Here is a 12,928-nt window from a genome sequence, read left to right as displayed (position 1 = left end):
GTGTCAGTCATGAAACTGGACTTGAAAATATTCTCCTATCTTGATGTACACTCTGAGAAAGAAAACTTCTAGCTAAATCTGGAAGAGCAGTTGCAGAAGTGCGTCTTAGGAGGTCTGATGTAGGATGCTGTATGCATCCACATACTAGAGAGTAGCAGGAGGGAGGAGGTGCTACTTCTGTGTATGATGCTGGTGAGACCTTTATTGGAATGTTGTATCCAGCAGTTAACAGTTCAGTCTTCAAAAGGGATGTGAAAATTGAAAAGGGTTCAGAGATGAGCCACAGTATGACTTATGTTTGGAAACTCTGCCTTACAGTAAAATACTTAAACAGCTCAACTTACCTTATTAAGGAGAAGTTTAAGTAGTGATTTGATTACTGTCAATTAGTTACTTGAAGGGAAAGGAAGGAGATATCTTACAGAACAGAACTCTTTTATCTTAGTTTTTCATCAAGGACAGAATCTAGCAACTGGAAGTAGAATTCAGAGATCTCAGAAAGCTGGAAATAGAATTTTTAATGGTGGAAGTAATTAAGCATAGGAACAAATACAGGATTTATTCATCACAGCGATCTCCTTTGGCCTTAGAATTTATAAATCTACGTTGGGCTCATTCCAGCATTAGTTCTAGCAATATGTATGTTACTTTGTAAGCTCCTGAAATTAGATAACTTGTCATTACTCCTAGGGCAGAACAGTACAAAGAAATTGTATAAGCCCCAATAAAGACTTTTTCTTTAAAGACTTTTCTGTCTTTTGTTCTGGAGATGAGTGAGGATCTTTTTTCAACAGAGTGGATCAGTAAAAACCTGAAGGAAATCTATCTAGTTTAATGTTTTCATTAGGGTTGAAACTTGTGAGGTGTCCAAACTCTTCTTAGCTTACCTTTGGTTTCTTGCTGCTGCAAAACAAAAACACATATTCTTCAATATAACATTTTTCTCTGCTGATCCCTGCTTAGGGAACTCAATCATAGTTTTCAGTTCTTCACTTCATGCTTGGTAATATTTGCTAGGCTGCCAAACTGTCAGAATATACCCAGCAATATCTGGATGCTAACCTCCACTGACTCATGTTATAGGCCACTTCAGGTTAAGATTCTATCAGGAATACTTTAAAAATTCTGGCCATTGAAGAGTAAGTGCAGACCAAATTTTCAGTTTTTAGAAACTTCTAACACCAGAACAGTATAAAAAACTCTGCACATTTTGTGGTGTTTGTTGTTGTTGTTGTTTGGGTTTTTTTAGTTATTCTGAGTGCTGCATGTTTTGTTCTCAAGGATATCACTTTGCTGTAATATATGTGAGAGATGATAAGAGTTTTAGGATATTGTGGGATTAAGTCAACTGCAGAAGGTAGGAAAAAATTATTCAGGGATGCTTAAATCTCTGTATTGGTGAGGAATCTAAGTGGTGAATCATGTAACTAGCTTTGAGTTTTGTCTTCAGCAACTCCTCTACACTTCTGTTTTCCTGGCTATAAGATAAGGAGAATACACTTCCCTGTGTGAAGAACTTGAGGCTTAGTCTGTGTGTAGGACTGGGTAATCTAGGCATCCTTAATTTTTCAACATTATCACACTGGATTTAGATCATTACTAAATTTTAGCAAGTGACTGCTGTTGGAAAGAGTCTCACCTGCCATAAAAGAAAGGCAGCATGTATTGCTCCAAGAGCTATTGCCAAATCATTCAGCCCTGAGTTATTCTCATCAGATTACTCCAGGTATAAGAGAGGTGGCTGGGATTCATTGGCATTTTCCAGTTCCTCCCATCAAATGGTGCCTGATGAAGTGGTTTCCAGCACTGCGTAACAGATCTTCATAGAGGAGCAGTTATATCAGAATTTTTATTGTTTGGTGAGTTCTTAGAAGAGAAGCCAGTCCAGTAGATTCTCAAGATGCTGATACCGTGGATGCCAGATTGTGGATGCCAAGGATTTTGAAGTTTGGAAATGTTTGGCTCAGCCTTCCTGGGCACCCTTGGTGCTGTATGACTGTATCTTTGTGTCCAAGCTGTAAGACTGTGCTCAGAAGAACAAGATCACCCCACCAAAACCCTGGGAGCTGTTTTTCACATTGTAACATGGTATTTGCTCCCTGAAGTGTCTGGGTGTTTTGCTGTGCTCAGTTTCCCGGGCAGTTTAGCTGTCTTGCCCAGGGCCAGATGCAACCCCTTCATGTAGAGGGGAGGTGCCCAGGTGCACTCACTTCCCCACGTTGGCTCACACAGGACAGGAGAGTGAGGCTCTAGAGCAGCACATACTTGCTAGATGCTGTGCAGTCCCAGGCTTCTTCCTCTGCTGCAAAGATTCTGGAGGGAAGCCAGACTGCCCAGCAGCTAGTGGGGACAGGAGATAACGGGGAGTTAAACTCGCCTTTAACTCCCAGCGAATCCATGGTGTTGACCAGACTTGTATGGTTTATGTAGTGGTTGGCTTCCCAGAGCTGGGAGTCTACAAAGTTGGCTATCACTAGAGAAAGGTGGAAGTTTGTTCTTATATGTATAAATACCTGATGGGAGATAATAACAAAAACAGAGCCAGACTTTTCTCAGTGGTATCAAGTGAAAGGACAGAAGACAATGGACGTGAACTGAGATAGAGAAAAGTCCCTTTAAACTTAAGATAGAACTTCTTTACTGTGAGAGAGGTTGAGCGATGGAACAGTATCTCCACAGCCTAGAGAGGTTGTGGAGATAGCTTCTTGGAGATATTAAAAACCTGACTCAATACAGTCCTGGGCATCGTGCTCTAGCTGACCCTGCTTTAAGCAGGCGAGATTGGACTAGGTGATCTCCAGAGGTGCCTTCCAACTTCAGCTGTTCTGCAGTTCTGTGATTCTTTTCTTTCTTTTTCATCTTTTATCCATCATTTCTAAGTGTGAGCCAAAATTTGGCCCATGGTTTGCATAGATACTTGGTACTTTATGTAAGCCTTTTGCACCAGTTCCATTCCCTTGTAACAGCTAGTTGCTGTTTGGAAATTTCACTCTGAAGGATCCTTTCTTTCCTTGAGCACAAGTCTTATGAGGAGCAGCTGAGGGATCTGGGGTTGTTCAGTCTAGAAAAGAGGAGGCTGAGGGGAGACCTTATCGCTCTCTACAACTACCTGAAAGGGGGTTGTAGTGAGGTGGGTGCTGGTCTCTTCTGTCAGGTGGCTGGAGATAGGACGAGAGGAAATGGCCTCAAGTTGAGGCAAGGAAGATTTAGGTTAGATATTAGGAAAAATTTTTTTACTGAGAGGGTTGTCAAACATTGAAATGGGCTGCCCAGGGAAGTGGTTGAGTCACCATCCCTGGAGATATTCAAAAAGTGAGTGGACAGGGTACTCCAGGGCATGGTTTAGGGGGCATGGTTAATGGTTGGACTCAATGATCTTGAAGGTCTTTTCCAACCGAAATGATTCTATGATTCTATGATTCTATGATTCTCTTCTTGCCATAACTGCCTTTTTTATCCCTGCCTTTGTCATCTGATCAAAGGATTGAAAGCTATTGCTTCGTTGCCGTATACATTGTAAACTGGCTTTATTTGAGACTAACAAATATAAAAGTTACTTCTGGTTTCATTCACGTTTTTTTAGAAAACTAATAGTTTTTCTCTGAAATCTACTTTTAGTAGCTTTTAAAAACCACTTATACTAAGTGTCAATCATACACTTCACATATCTGCTTGAGATGCACAATATTTCATGTACTAAAAATAAAAGCAAGCCAAAAAAACCAAATTACTGTGAGAAGAACTGAATATCTGGTGTATATTCCAGTATTATAAAAGAGGAATGCTGAAAGATACTGTCCAGATTTAATGATCAGTAGCTGGCTGCACAGGGGAATGGGAAAAGGACCCTTGGGGACCTGGGAGCTGCTTAAGCACAAATTAGTAGGAGCCTAGGCAGTATTCTAGAAGAAATATCACTGGGTTTATGCCCTGTTTTTCTACACTTCCCTAAGCATTTTACGTTAACCACTGCTGCAAACAGGATAGGGGCAGGTGTCTGAGCTATAATGGGTGCTCTTAATATTCATTGTTCTTGAAGAACATGCCTGTGCAAAATTGACTGCACGTTGGCCTGTGCGTATAACTCTGCTTCTTCTTTGCTTCTCAATCAAATCTGGGTCTTCTGCCAAGTGTCTTCAGAAAAGTTCTCTGAGCTGCAGTATCATTTCTAATTGCCTCCTCCATGGTCTGGACTGTACATGTCCATTTCATCAGGCATCTGTCTGCTTTCAAGAGGCCATGGCACCATCATGAAACATAAAACATTCCTGTCCTTTAATTATGGAATACATAAGCATCTCCTGCAGTGTGTGCATCCCCCTCAGAGCTCTTCAGGTCAGGCATACTGAGATGCTAGCAGCCTGACTTGTTTGCAGTAACAGCAGGCTGGTGTGATTATCCAAAGGCAGCACATTTATAGATGTCCATTTGTTGCATGATCCTGGGGATTTCTAAACGATGTATGCCTCCTGGAAGCCCCCCACTTGGCCACTTGATGGCACTCTTAAATGTTTAGTTGGTTGCAAATGCTATCGAGTATGCCAGTTTAGAACGGGTTAGAGGAAACAGAGCCTCAGGTATTAAATAGTGAAACACTATCTGCAGCTTAAGCTGACCAAAACAAGGCAGGCAGGAGCAAGAGTTCAGCTGGTTGTGCTGACTGCTGCCAGATGTGTAATGGTAGGATTAGCACTTGTTCAGCTTCCCAGCTCCAGAGTGCTCTGCAGAGACGAGTGCTTCATCCTGGGTGTTGGAGCTGGGAAGTGTCCTCCGCTCCCTGGTTTCTGAGGAGCTATGGGAGTGAGTTATGCAAAATTGTTAGTCTGTCTAGCTGAGGGTCAAAACAGAAGTGCATTCCTGGAAACAACAGGAGGGTTGCTTTTGACATTATTGATATACTTTTATAGCCCACATCAGTCACCCTTTTCCTCCCTCATCTGTGATGTGTATGCTTAGAAGTGCTGTGAGAAGCATGGAGAAGAAAGGACTAAGACCACAGTAGCTGGTCTTGGCAAAGCAGGGTCTGGAATACAAACCTCCCTGTTGTAAGGCTTGTACCTTTATCATATAAGATCAAGATAGGTTCTCTCTCTCCATTTTATTTGAGTATCTTCAGTGTGTATGTTAGCATTCATAACATGCAGACAGTTACACAATTACTATTTCCCTTGTAAAACCAAGCCCTTATGAATATCTTATTTAAAGAAGAAAATTTTAAAAAAGTTGTAGTGCCTGCTAGATCTATCATGCAAACCCCTGTCTGATCAGAATGAGAAAACTCTGTTTTTACCTACAGCATTGCAAACTCAGCCCAGTCGCATATTCCTTCTCTTTTTGCAGTGCTCAGCTGCTTGCCTTTATGTGAACCAGGGGAGAGCTGAGCTGCAAGCCAGATCCTCCTGCTGTTTTCAGGAAGGTGCTACATCTTTTCATCCCTTTCTCGCCTGTTCTTGTCTGCTTCTGAGACTCTGCTCTCACACGCACTGACAAACAGCGTATTGTTCCAGGTGTTTCCTAAATCTCTCATTTTTGTTGGCCCAGTTGACTGTGGTCTCTCTTGTATTACTTTGCCAGACTGTGTTTTAGAGTAAGATGCAAATATACCTGACAGCTCGTTTTCTTAAAGGCTGTTTTTATCTATCCATCTGTGCTTCTGAGGTGTCTGCCTTGCCTCTGACATGTGCGGAGCCCACAGCAGTTATTAGGACTGCGACATGGCCTCAGGACATGCATAAATTACAGTTTGCCTTGTCACCTGTCAATTTCATCTTTTCTAAAATGTCCAAAAGACTTAGTAATTCCGGTTTTTTCCCTCTCCTATCCAAATTGCAAGTTCCGTGCTTCCTAAACAGAGCTCCAGCTAATAACATTAACTTGATCCGGAGTACCAGGAATTAGTCCAGCAGGTGGTGAAAGGTGTCAAGCAGAATGTTAAATTTGACATTCAAACATCTGAATCAGCATAAACCAAAATGATCTACGATTTGCCTCCACTGTATTGATGGGCTTGCTCAGACCTTGCAGATCTTGCAGTGTCAACACTGCTAACTGGAGGGTATATATTTCCCTGGGGTGCGAAGTGCCTGTGCTCACTGAGTTCAGCCCAGCACAGGTGGTCTCAACAGGGAGGTTCAACTTCCACTGACAAATGTCAGAAAATAAATGCTGGTGGAGTTATCATCTGAGACTGTCTCAGAGGGGGTGCTGTCGGGATCCATGGTGGCCCTGGAGCTAGGCATTGTTTTCATTGGTCCTCTGGATGGAAATATAAACTCACAGCAGATGAAATGTGTGACTGATGAAAAGGCAGGTGGGGTTGTAAATCATGCTGGGAACAGGGCTGTCGTACAGAGTGATTAATCTTGTGGTAAGATGGAATTATTCAAACCAAATGCATTTTAATACATCCAAATATAACATTATACCTCTCTAAACAAGGAGGAGTGCTGTGTTTTAAAAGGCAGCAACTCTAAAAAAAAGAAAAAAAAAAGGCTTTTATGGACAAGAAATAAATTTGAGTTCCCAGTGTGATATCTTGCCAAGGAGGGTGAACATGATCCTGGAGTGCAAACAGGGAGTCCTGAGTGGCAGCAGATATGACTTAAGCATTAGTGAGACTGATACTGGAATATTATGTTTGGTTCTGGAGCTAATATTTTTCAAAGCATGCAGAAAAACTGCAGATAGTTCAGTAAAGAGCCCCATGTTGATTCGAGAGTTGGAGGAAATGCCCTAAAGGTGGAGGGAGGACAATAAATGGTTGAAATTTGGACTGCAAGTGAATTTTGTCTGGCCCTAGCACAAGTCCTAGCCATGCGATGTCCTCCACATACCTGTGGAAAGTTTCTTAATATTCTACTCTTCTCCATGTGTGTTGAGAAGCGGCTTTCTCTTTGCAGCTGTGAAGGCAGTGCCTTTGACTGGCGTGGCTGGCAAAGCTTGTGTTGACTCCCAGATTTTTGCTGAGCAGGCCTCTCTATGCAGTGCTGGTGAAAATAAATGGGACTTTTGCATTCAGACTGTGAAGGTTTTCAAAAGTATGTTGAAGGGTGACTAGTGTTCTGTTTTAAAGTATCTTAATGAAGAAGAAGCATCAGATACAAAAGAAGTCCTTCATCCAGTTGAGATAGGCATAGGAAGAATTAACAGTGGGAAGCCAGATAAGTCAAATAAGGAATTAGGTGCAGCTTTTTAATCACTCAAAGCTATTAAACATTGAAACAAACGGCAAAGTGAAACAGTGGCTTCTCTGCCTTTTGAGATCTTCAAATGAAGTATGTATATACTAGCCAAAACCAAGTTATCAGGCTCAAAACAGGATATACCAGTAACATTTGTGAGCTGAAAAATAGAGGAGGCCAGGCTTTCTGGCCTTGAGCTATGAGGTAATGAATTCTCAAAACATTTTCTTTTCTGGGAAGTGACTGTTTTAAAAGTTCAGTGTTAGTCTTTTCCCTGCCCACAGCAGGGTTCACGGCCAGATCCACAGTAATCAGGGCTTGTATCAACACAGCAGTATACTCGAGTACTTCTGGGCATTTTAGGGAATAGGAATAGAATGGGCATCATTGAACCCAGTTTAAATTTCTCAAGGATCCTGGGATGAGGCCTCCTTGAGCAGAGTTCTGTGAAGTCCCAGTTCTGCTCCCTGTTATTCTAGCTTGCTGTAGTGTCTTTGGCAGTCCCCTCCACTGCCCTTTCTCATTCCCTTGGCTGTAAAAATGAGTGCTCCAGATACAGGCTTAAAGCACTCTGAAGTGCTATAAAACTTCCAGTTATTATTGTTACTCCCCAAGAGCCTTTGAAAACACATTCAGCACATGCCCAAACTCCCTGAGCTCCTTCAAAAGATTTGTTCTTTCCTCATTTTTCTGAACTATTGGCATACAGTTAAGCTCGAAGTGCCAGCTGTTTCCTTTCTTACAGTACATCCATTCTGCGACTGCTGCAAAGCGTGGAGTTGGCAGAGGTTTTTAAATAAGCCAGGAGAGAGTCTTGCTGAAGCAGTGCAAGCTCACCCAGCATGTTTCACAGCAGGTTAGATTAGCCTGTGCTCAGTGCCATGCTGCACAGGTTTTGCTCACTGATAGAGAAAAAAATGTATTGAGAATTCATTAATTTGTGACTTGCTCAGTCATCTGTCTATGCCATGCAGGCTGTAGCACAGGCAAATTCTTAGGCTGTGCTCAGGGTTTTGTAGACCTGGATAATAATAATAATTTGCTTGGAAAAATTTGCTGGCCTGCAGATAACCGTTTTTGTCCTCTACACTTTAAATATCTGAAAGACAAGTAAACAGCTGAGCCATTTCTTCAAGTACCAAAATTTTTGTCTTTGAAACTGAACTCTTCTCCCCAGAGGAGATCACCTAACTGAGTGTAAAGCACAGCCAGCCCCTTCCCTTGGCTTCTCGGAAACCCAAACCTGAAGGATAGAGCCCCAGCCAGCAAGCTCATCAAAGCATGGGCATATGTAGGAAAGGAGAGTAGATGTGCTTGTGCAGCTGTGATGCTCAGAAACAAGCAGCTGTTCACAACCGTGCTTCTCAATCTTGCTTCTTTTTTTAGATGGGCTCTTTGAGGAGAAAGGACAGATTTTAAGCAGCAGTGGTTCCTTTTAGCATGGTGATTTCTTGGTCCAAGCCATATCAGCGAGACAGCTGGCAGACTTGATTTATATAAAGCTATGTATCACAGGATCTGAGATGTAAGGCTGCAGTGGTGTGGGTTTTAAATCCTCCAAAGAGAAGGTAATTTGCCAGTTTATCACACAAGAAACTGTAGCACTGGCTTCTTGTGTAGTAAAAATATCTACTTTGACTCATGACCACAGAGGGTGCTCACGTTGAGATTTACTACCTGAATGAAGAATTTACCCCAAGCATTGTAGTTTCTAACTTGAGGATACTATTGCGTTGAGCACACTGGTTCAGCCACTAAGCATTTTGGAGGAAATGGAGGAAAAACATGTGTGTCTCATGGGGGGTTTGCTGAACTAAAAGCAGAAGATACAAATAAAAAAATTTCTGTCCAGCAAACAAAATATTTTAATCTGGTATTGAACATGTGCTGATTCTTTTAAATTCAGCAAAGGAAAAATATAAATGAAAAATTTATTAAAACAGACACTTAGCAAGCATCAGAATGAAAGATTTAGATGCTTTTCAGATTTTTGTTTTACATGAACTATTTGGTGATACCACTGATATCCTGAAGTACTTTGCTACTACTAAATCAGTATTTTTTGAAAAGGATTTGGGTTGAATCTGTCAAGCTGTAAATACAAATGCAGATGAATATTTTAGACAGCACTAATAGTTGGTTTCTAACCTATTTCTGATCACATGTGATGCTTACATGCTCAGTTCTCCAAGTTGAGACCAGTAATCATGCTATCTGCATCTTTCATTAGCAAAACTTTGCTTCCCACTTACACTTGTTACGTGTCAGGGTCTGAAATGTAACCTCCGCTGAGGTGAACACTGAGGATCCTCATGACATGCAACTCTTCCTCATTACTTAAGAGTCTGTTCACTCTTGTCTTGCTGGGCTGCCTTGTGTCCTCCTGTAAAGTAGAAGAACAACTCCTGCTGGCACTGATTGTCAGAATAACTGTCTGATCTCTCTGGTATCTCCAGCCCTTGTGTCTCAGAAAAAGAGCCAGTTTGCACATTGTAGGTCTGCATGGGGCAGATACTCTCTGCTTTTCCAGTGCATGCTGGTGCATCCATGTGGTGCAGAGCAGCTGTCTCAGATCTGAAGCTGCTGCTTTCACCTGCAGCAGTGGTGTAGCCCTTGTCAGCTCTTCGGTCTGCACCCTCTGCTTTGCTGTGTGCTCTGTGGTCCTCTAACATTGTTTCAGTGAGCTACCTGCATCCTGAGAGACTGACTACACAGGACTTGGGGCACACTGCAGTGCTCTGCTAGTTTTTACTGAAAAACACAAACCTTTCTCTTGAAAAGACCATGCTTAAAGCTGGGTAGGTGCTGTCCCAGCCATTCTGGAACACTGAATATCACTAATGAAATAAGACCTTTCTTTTCCTTTATTAAAGAACATGTTGGTATGTCACAGTTTAGTACTCTGAGTGAGAATTCACCCTTCATTGAAATGGATTTATATGCCTACTCTCAGAAGGTTATTGTTTTACTGGGATTTATGTGCCATGCTTCAGTGTTAATTGTGGATTATTCTCATCACTTTGCCTTTCACCAGAAATAGGCTGTACTTTAGCAATCACATTATCCAGACTTACGTGCAGTATTCACACATCTGTGATTTAACCCACATCCGCGATATTTTGTAACATGAAGGAGACAATGCGTAGGATTCAGCTCTTGGATTAAGATGGGTTTAACAGTCAGTAGAGGGCTGGCCATTACAGTCAGTGGAGCCCAGAGAGTAAATCAGCAGACCTAATATAGGGATCTTCTTTAAAGTGAGTTTTCTACACTCAGTGAACTGGATTGATTGATTTCTACCGATAGTAGCAGGAGCTTAGACTCTGAGTGCACAGCCAGCCAGCCAGCCACACGTAGACATGCATTTGGGTGTCTTAATCTGCAAACTGAACCCTGTGTTTCATTCTGCCAGAGCTTCTTCCCAAGACCTTGCTTTTCCCCTGCCAGGCTAACCTCCAGGTGGACTTGCTGAAGCTGCTGAGTTATTTTACCCCATAAAGGCCTGCTCCATCATGTCTAATTGAGGAGTGTGGCTGGCCTATGATACTGCCAGGTCAGCAGAGAGAGAAGCACCTCCAAAACCCAGTTCAGATCTTTGGTGGCTGAATCACCCTCTGAAGGCGTGTCTCCTCTGCTCTCTGTGCAGGGAGAATGGGGGACAGCTGTCTGAGGCCTCTCAGCACAGTGCCAATAGGTGGAAAATGAATGTGCACCACAGACTGTTTGGAAATACACCTGGCTGGTCAGCACACTCCGGGAGAAATAAGAGCGTGAAACAGGTTGAATTCAAAGGCTGTCTAACCGATTTGACTTCATAGTCCATTCAGCTGTCAGTCGCTCCTGGTAGGTCATTTCCACAGCCTTCCCAAGTGTTTTTGCTCCTGAGGAGAGAAGGGATTCATCCTTATCATGGCTGGACCTCAACTTAATGCCAGTTCAATGACATTACTTGGCTAAGAACAAAGACGATTCTGTGAATTCAAAGAACAGGGCAAATCTCTGATGGAGAAAGAAAGTTCAATTCCTTTTCAGCTAGAATTCTAGGACTAAGCTTGCCTCTCTTCCAAAAAAATATGTTAAAAATATTATTTGGGTTCAGATATGTTTAAAGTAATGCCAGTGTTGGAATCTCACCTTTCTGCAAAATAAGGAAGCCATTTTCCCTGCCTGGCCCAAACGTACAGAGAGACTTGTGAAAACAGAATATTTCCACAATCCAAATACAAAGCAGCAGTAGCATTTTTGTTGATGTGTGAGTTTCTTTACTGGTTCTTTGAATGTTTTCTATGTGGCCCTGATAAATTTGAGGTAAGCAATGTCTGTACCTGCATGCTGATTTGGGATCAGCTTGCTGCCAAGGAGAGTTTTCTGAAGTTACTGTTATCACTGGGGGACACACTTACCAAGTCCTGATCCTGCAGGCTGGTCAAAGTATTAAGAAAGGTAGGAAGCACTCTTAAAAGGAGATGACTATTCTGGAAATAGGACATATAGTGGGTACTTGAAGCACAGAAAGCAGTAAATTTCCCCCCCCCGCCATGTGCCCGAGGGCATTTGACAGTAAGAAAAAGCACTTGGAGAGATGGCTAGGATACTCTCAGAGAGAGCATTGTTTTCATAGATTAGGAAAGTTCCTTCTGTGCTTCTGGAGAGCTTATCTACATCAACAGCTTTTCTTCCCCTCTAAAAGAATTTGGAAATTGTTTTTTAGATGAGCAAAAAACCTAAGAATTGCAGAGACAGTCAGGACATGATTAAAAAAAAACACTAAAGAAAGATGGTCCTATTGAGAATAGGGAGAGGTAATTTCAGGCAGTGCAAGTGAAAGGTGAAAGTAAAGAGAAAAGGAAATGGAAAGTCTTTGCAAAAAAAGTGCTTCTGTGCCAAGCAAGGAGGAGACGTTGGGCATAAGCAGAAAATAAAGCTGTAGTGACTTGTACATTGTACAGTTATGTATAATGGCAGTGGATATGATGCTTTACAGACAATTTAATGAAATGTTTTTCTTTGAAGAAGCAGTGGAGGCTGTAATATCAAATATTGCCAGTGCAGAAATTGAAATGCCACTCTTCTTGGTTCAGCCTGCATGTCTGCAATGTTAGTGAAATCCTAGTCCAAAGAAAGAAGTGTCCACAAAATTCCTTTTCCCTCCGCACTTTTTCTCCAAGGCTTCTCAAGTCTCTCTCCTAGAAAAAAACTGCCAAAACAGTAGTTTTTCTGCATAAGCACATTGTCCCCATGTCCTGGGGATGTCATATCAATGGATGAAAGGATGTTCAGATGTAGGCACACCAACACGACCATTTGGTCCTGTGACTGATGTCCTTCCCACGTGACATTGAATTCAGGCAGGTTTTAGGCATAGGTGGGTACTGTCAGACTGTATGTCTTAATAGTAGAGAATCTTGGAAATGGATTTAACAGCAAAGCTCCTCCTTGTTTAGATGACTTCATGAAACAGGGCCAGGGCATGCTCCTGCTCTACACCATGAAGAACCCCTCCTTCCCAGAGTATGTCTTCAGCAGTGAGAGTGGCATCATGTGCCTCGACTTCCATTATGACCACCCCTACCTTGTGGCAGTGGGATTCTATGACGGCAACGTGGCCATCTACAACCTGAAGAAGGCAACCTCTCAGCCAAGTTACAAGAGTAATGCTAAGTCAGGAAAGCACACGGAGCCAGTGTGGCAGGTAAGGGTGCTTTTCCTTTCCTCTGACTGGGCTTTTAATTGGGCTGAGTTTGGGC

General features: G+C 42.3%; 1 protein-coding gene across 1 annotated transcript in view; it reads left to right on the top strand.

The window, feature by feature from the left end:
• DNAI1 (dynein axonemal intermediate chain 1) overlaps positions 1-12,928 on the top strand; it is a 149,451-nt gene that overhangs the window by 56,618 nt on the left and 79,905 nt on the right. The window contains exon 13 of the mRNA XM_052778818.1: positions 12,626-12,873. Within this exon, the coding sequence (XP_052634778.1) occupies positions 12,626-12,873 (248 nt within the window). The remainder of the gene's footprint in view (positions 1-12,625; positions 12,874-12,928) is intronic.

Source organism: Harpia harpyja, chromosome Z (assembly GCF_026419915.1).
Source record: "Harpia harpyja isolate bHarHar1 chromosome Z, bHarHar1 primary haplotype, whole genome shotgun sequence".
Lineage (NCBI taxonomy): Eukaryota > Metazoa > Chordata > Aves > Accipitriformes > Accipitridae > Harpia > Harpia harpyja.
Note: the sequence above shows the minus strand (reverse complement) of the source record. Positions and strands in the feature narration are given on the sequence as shown.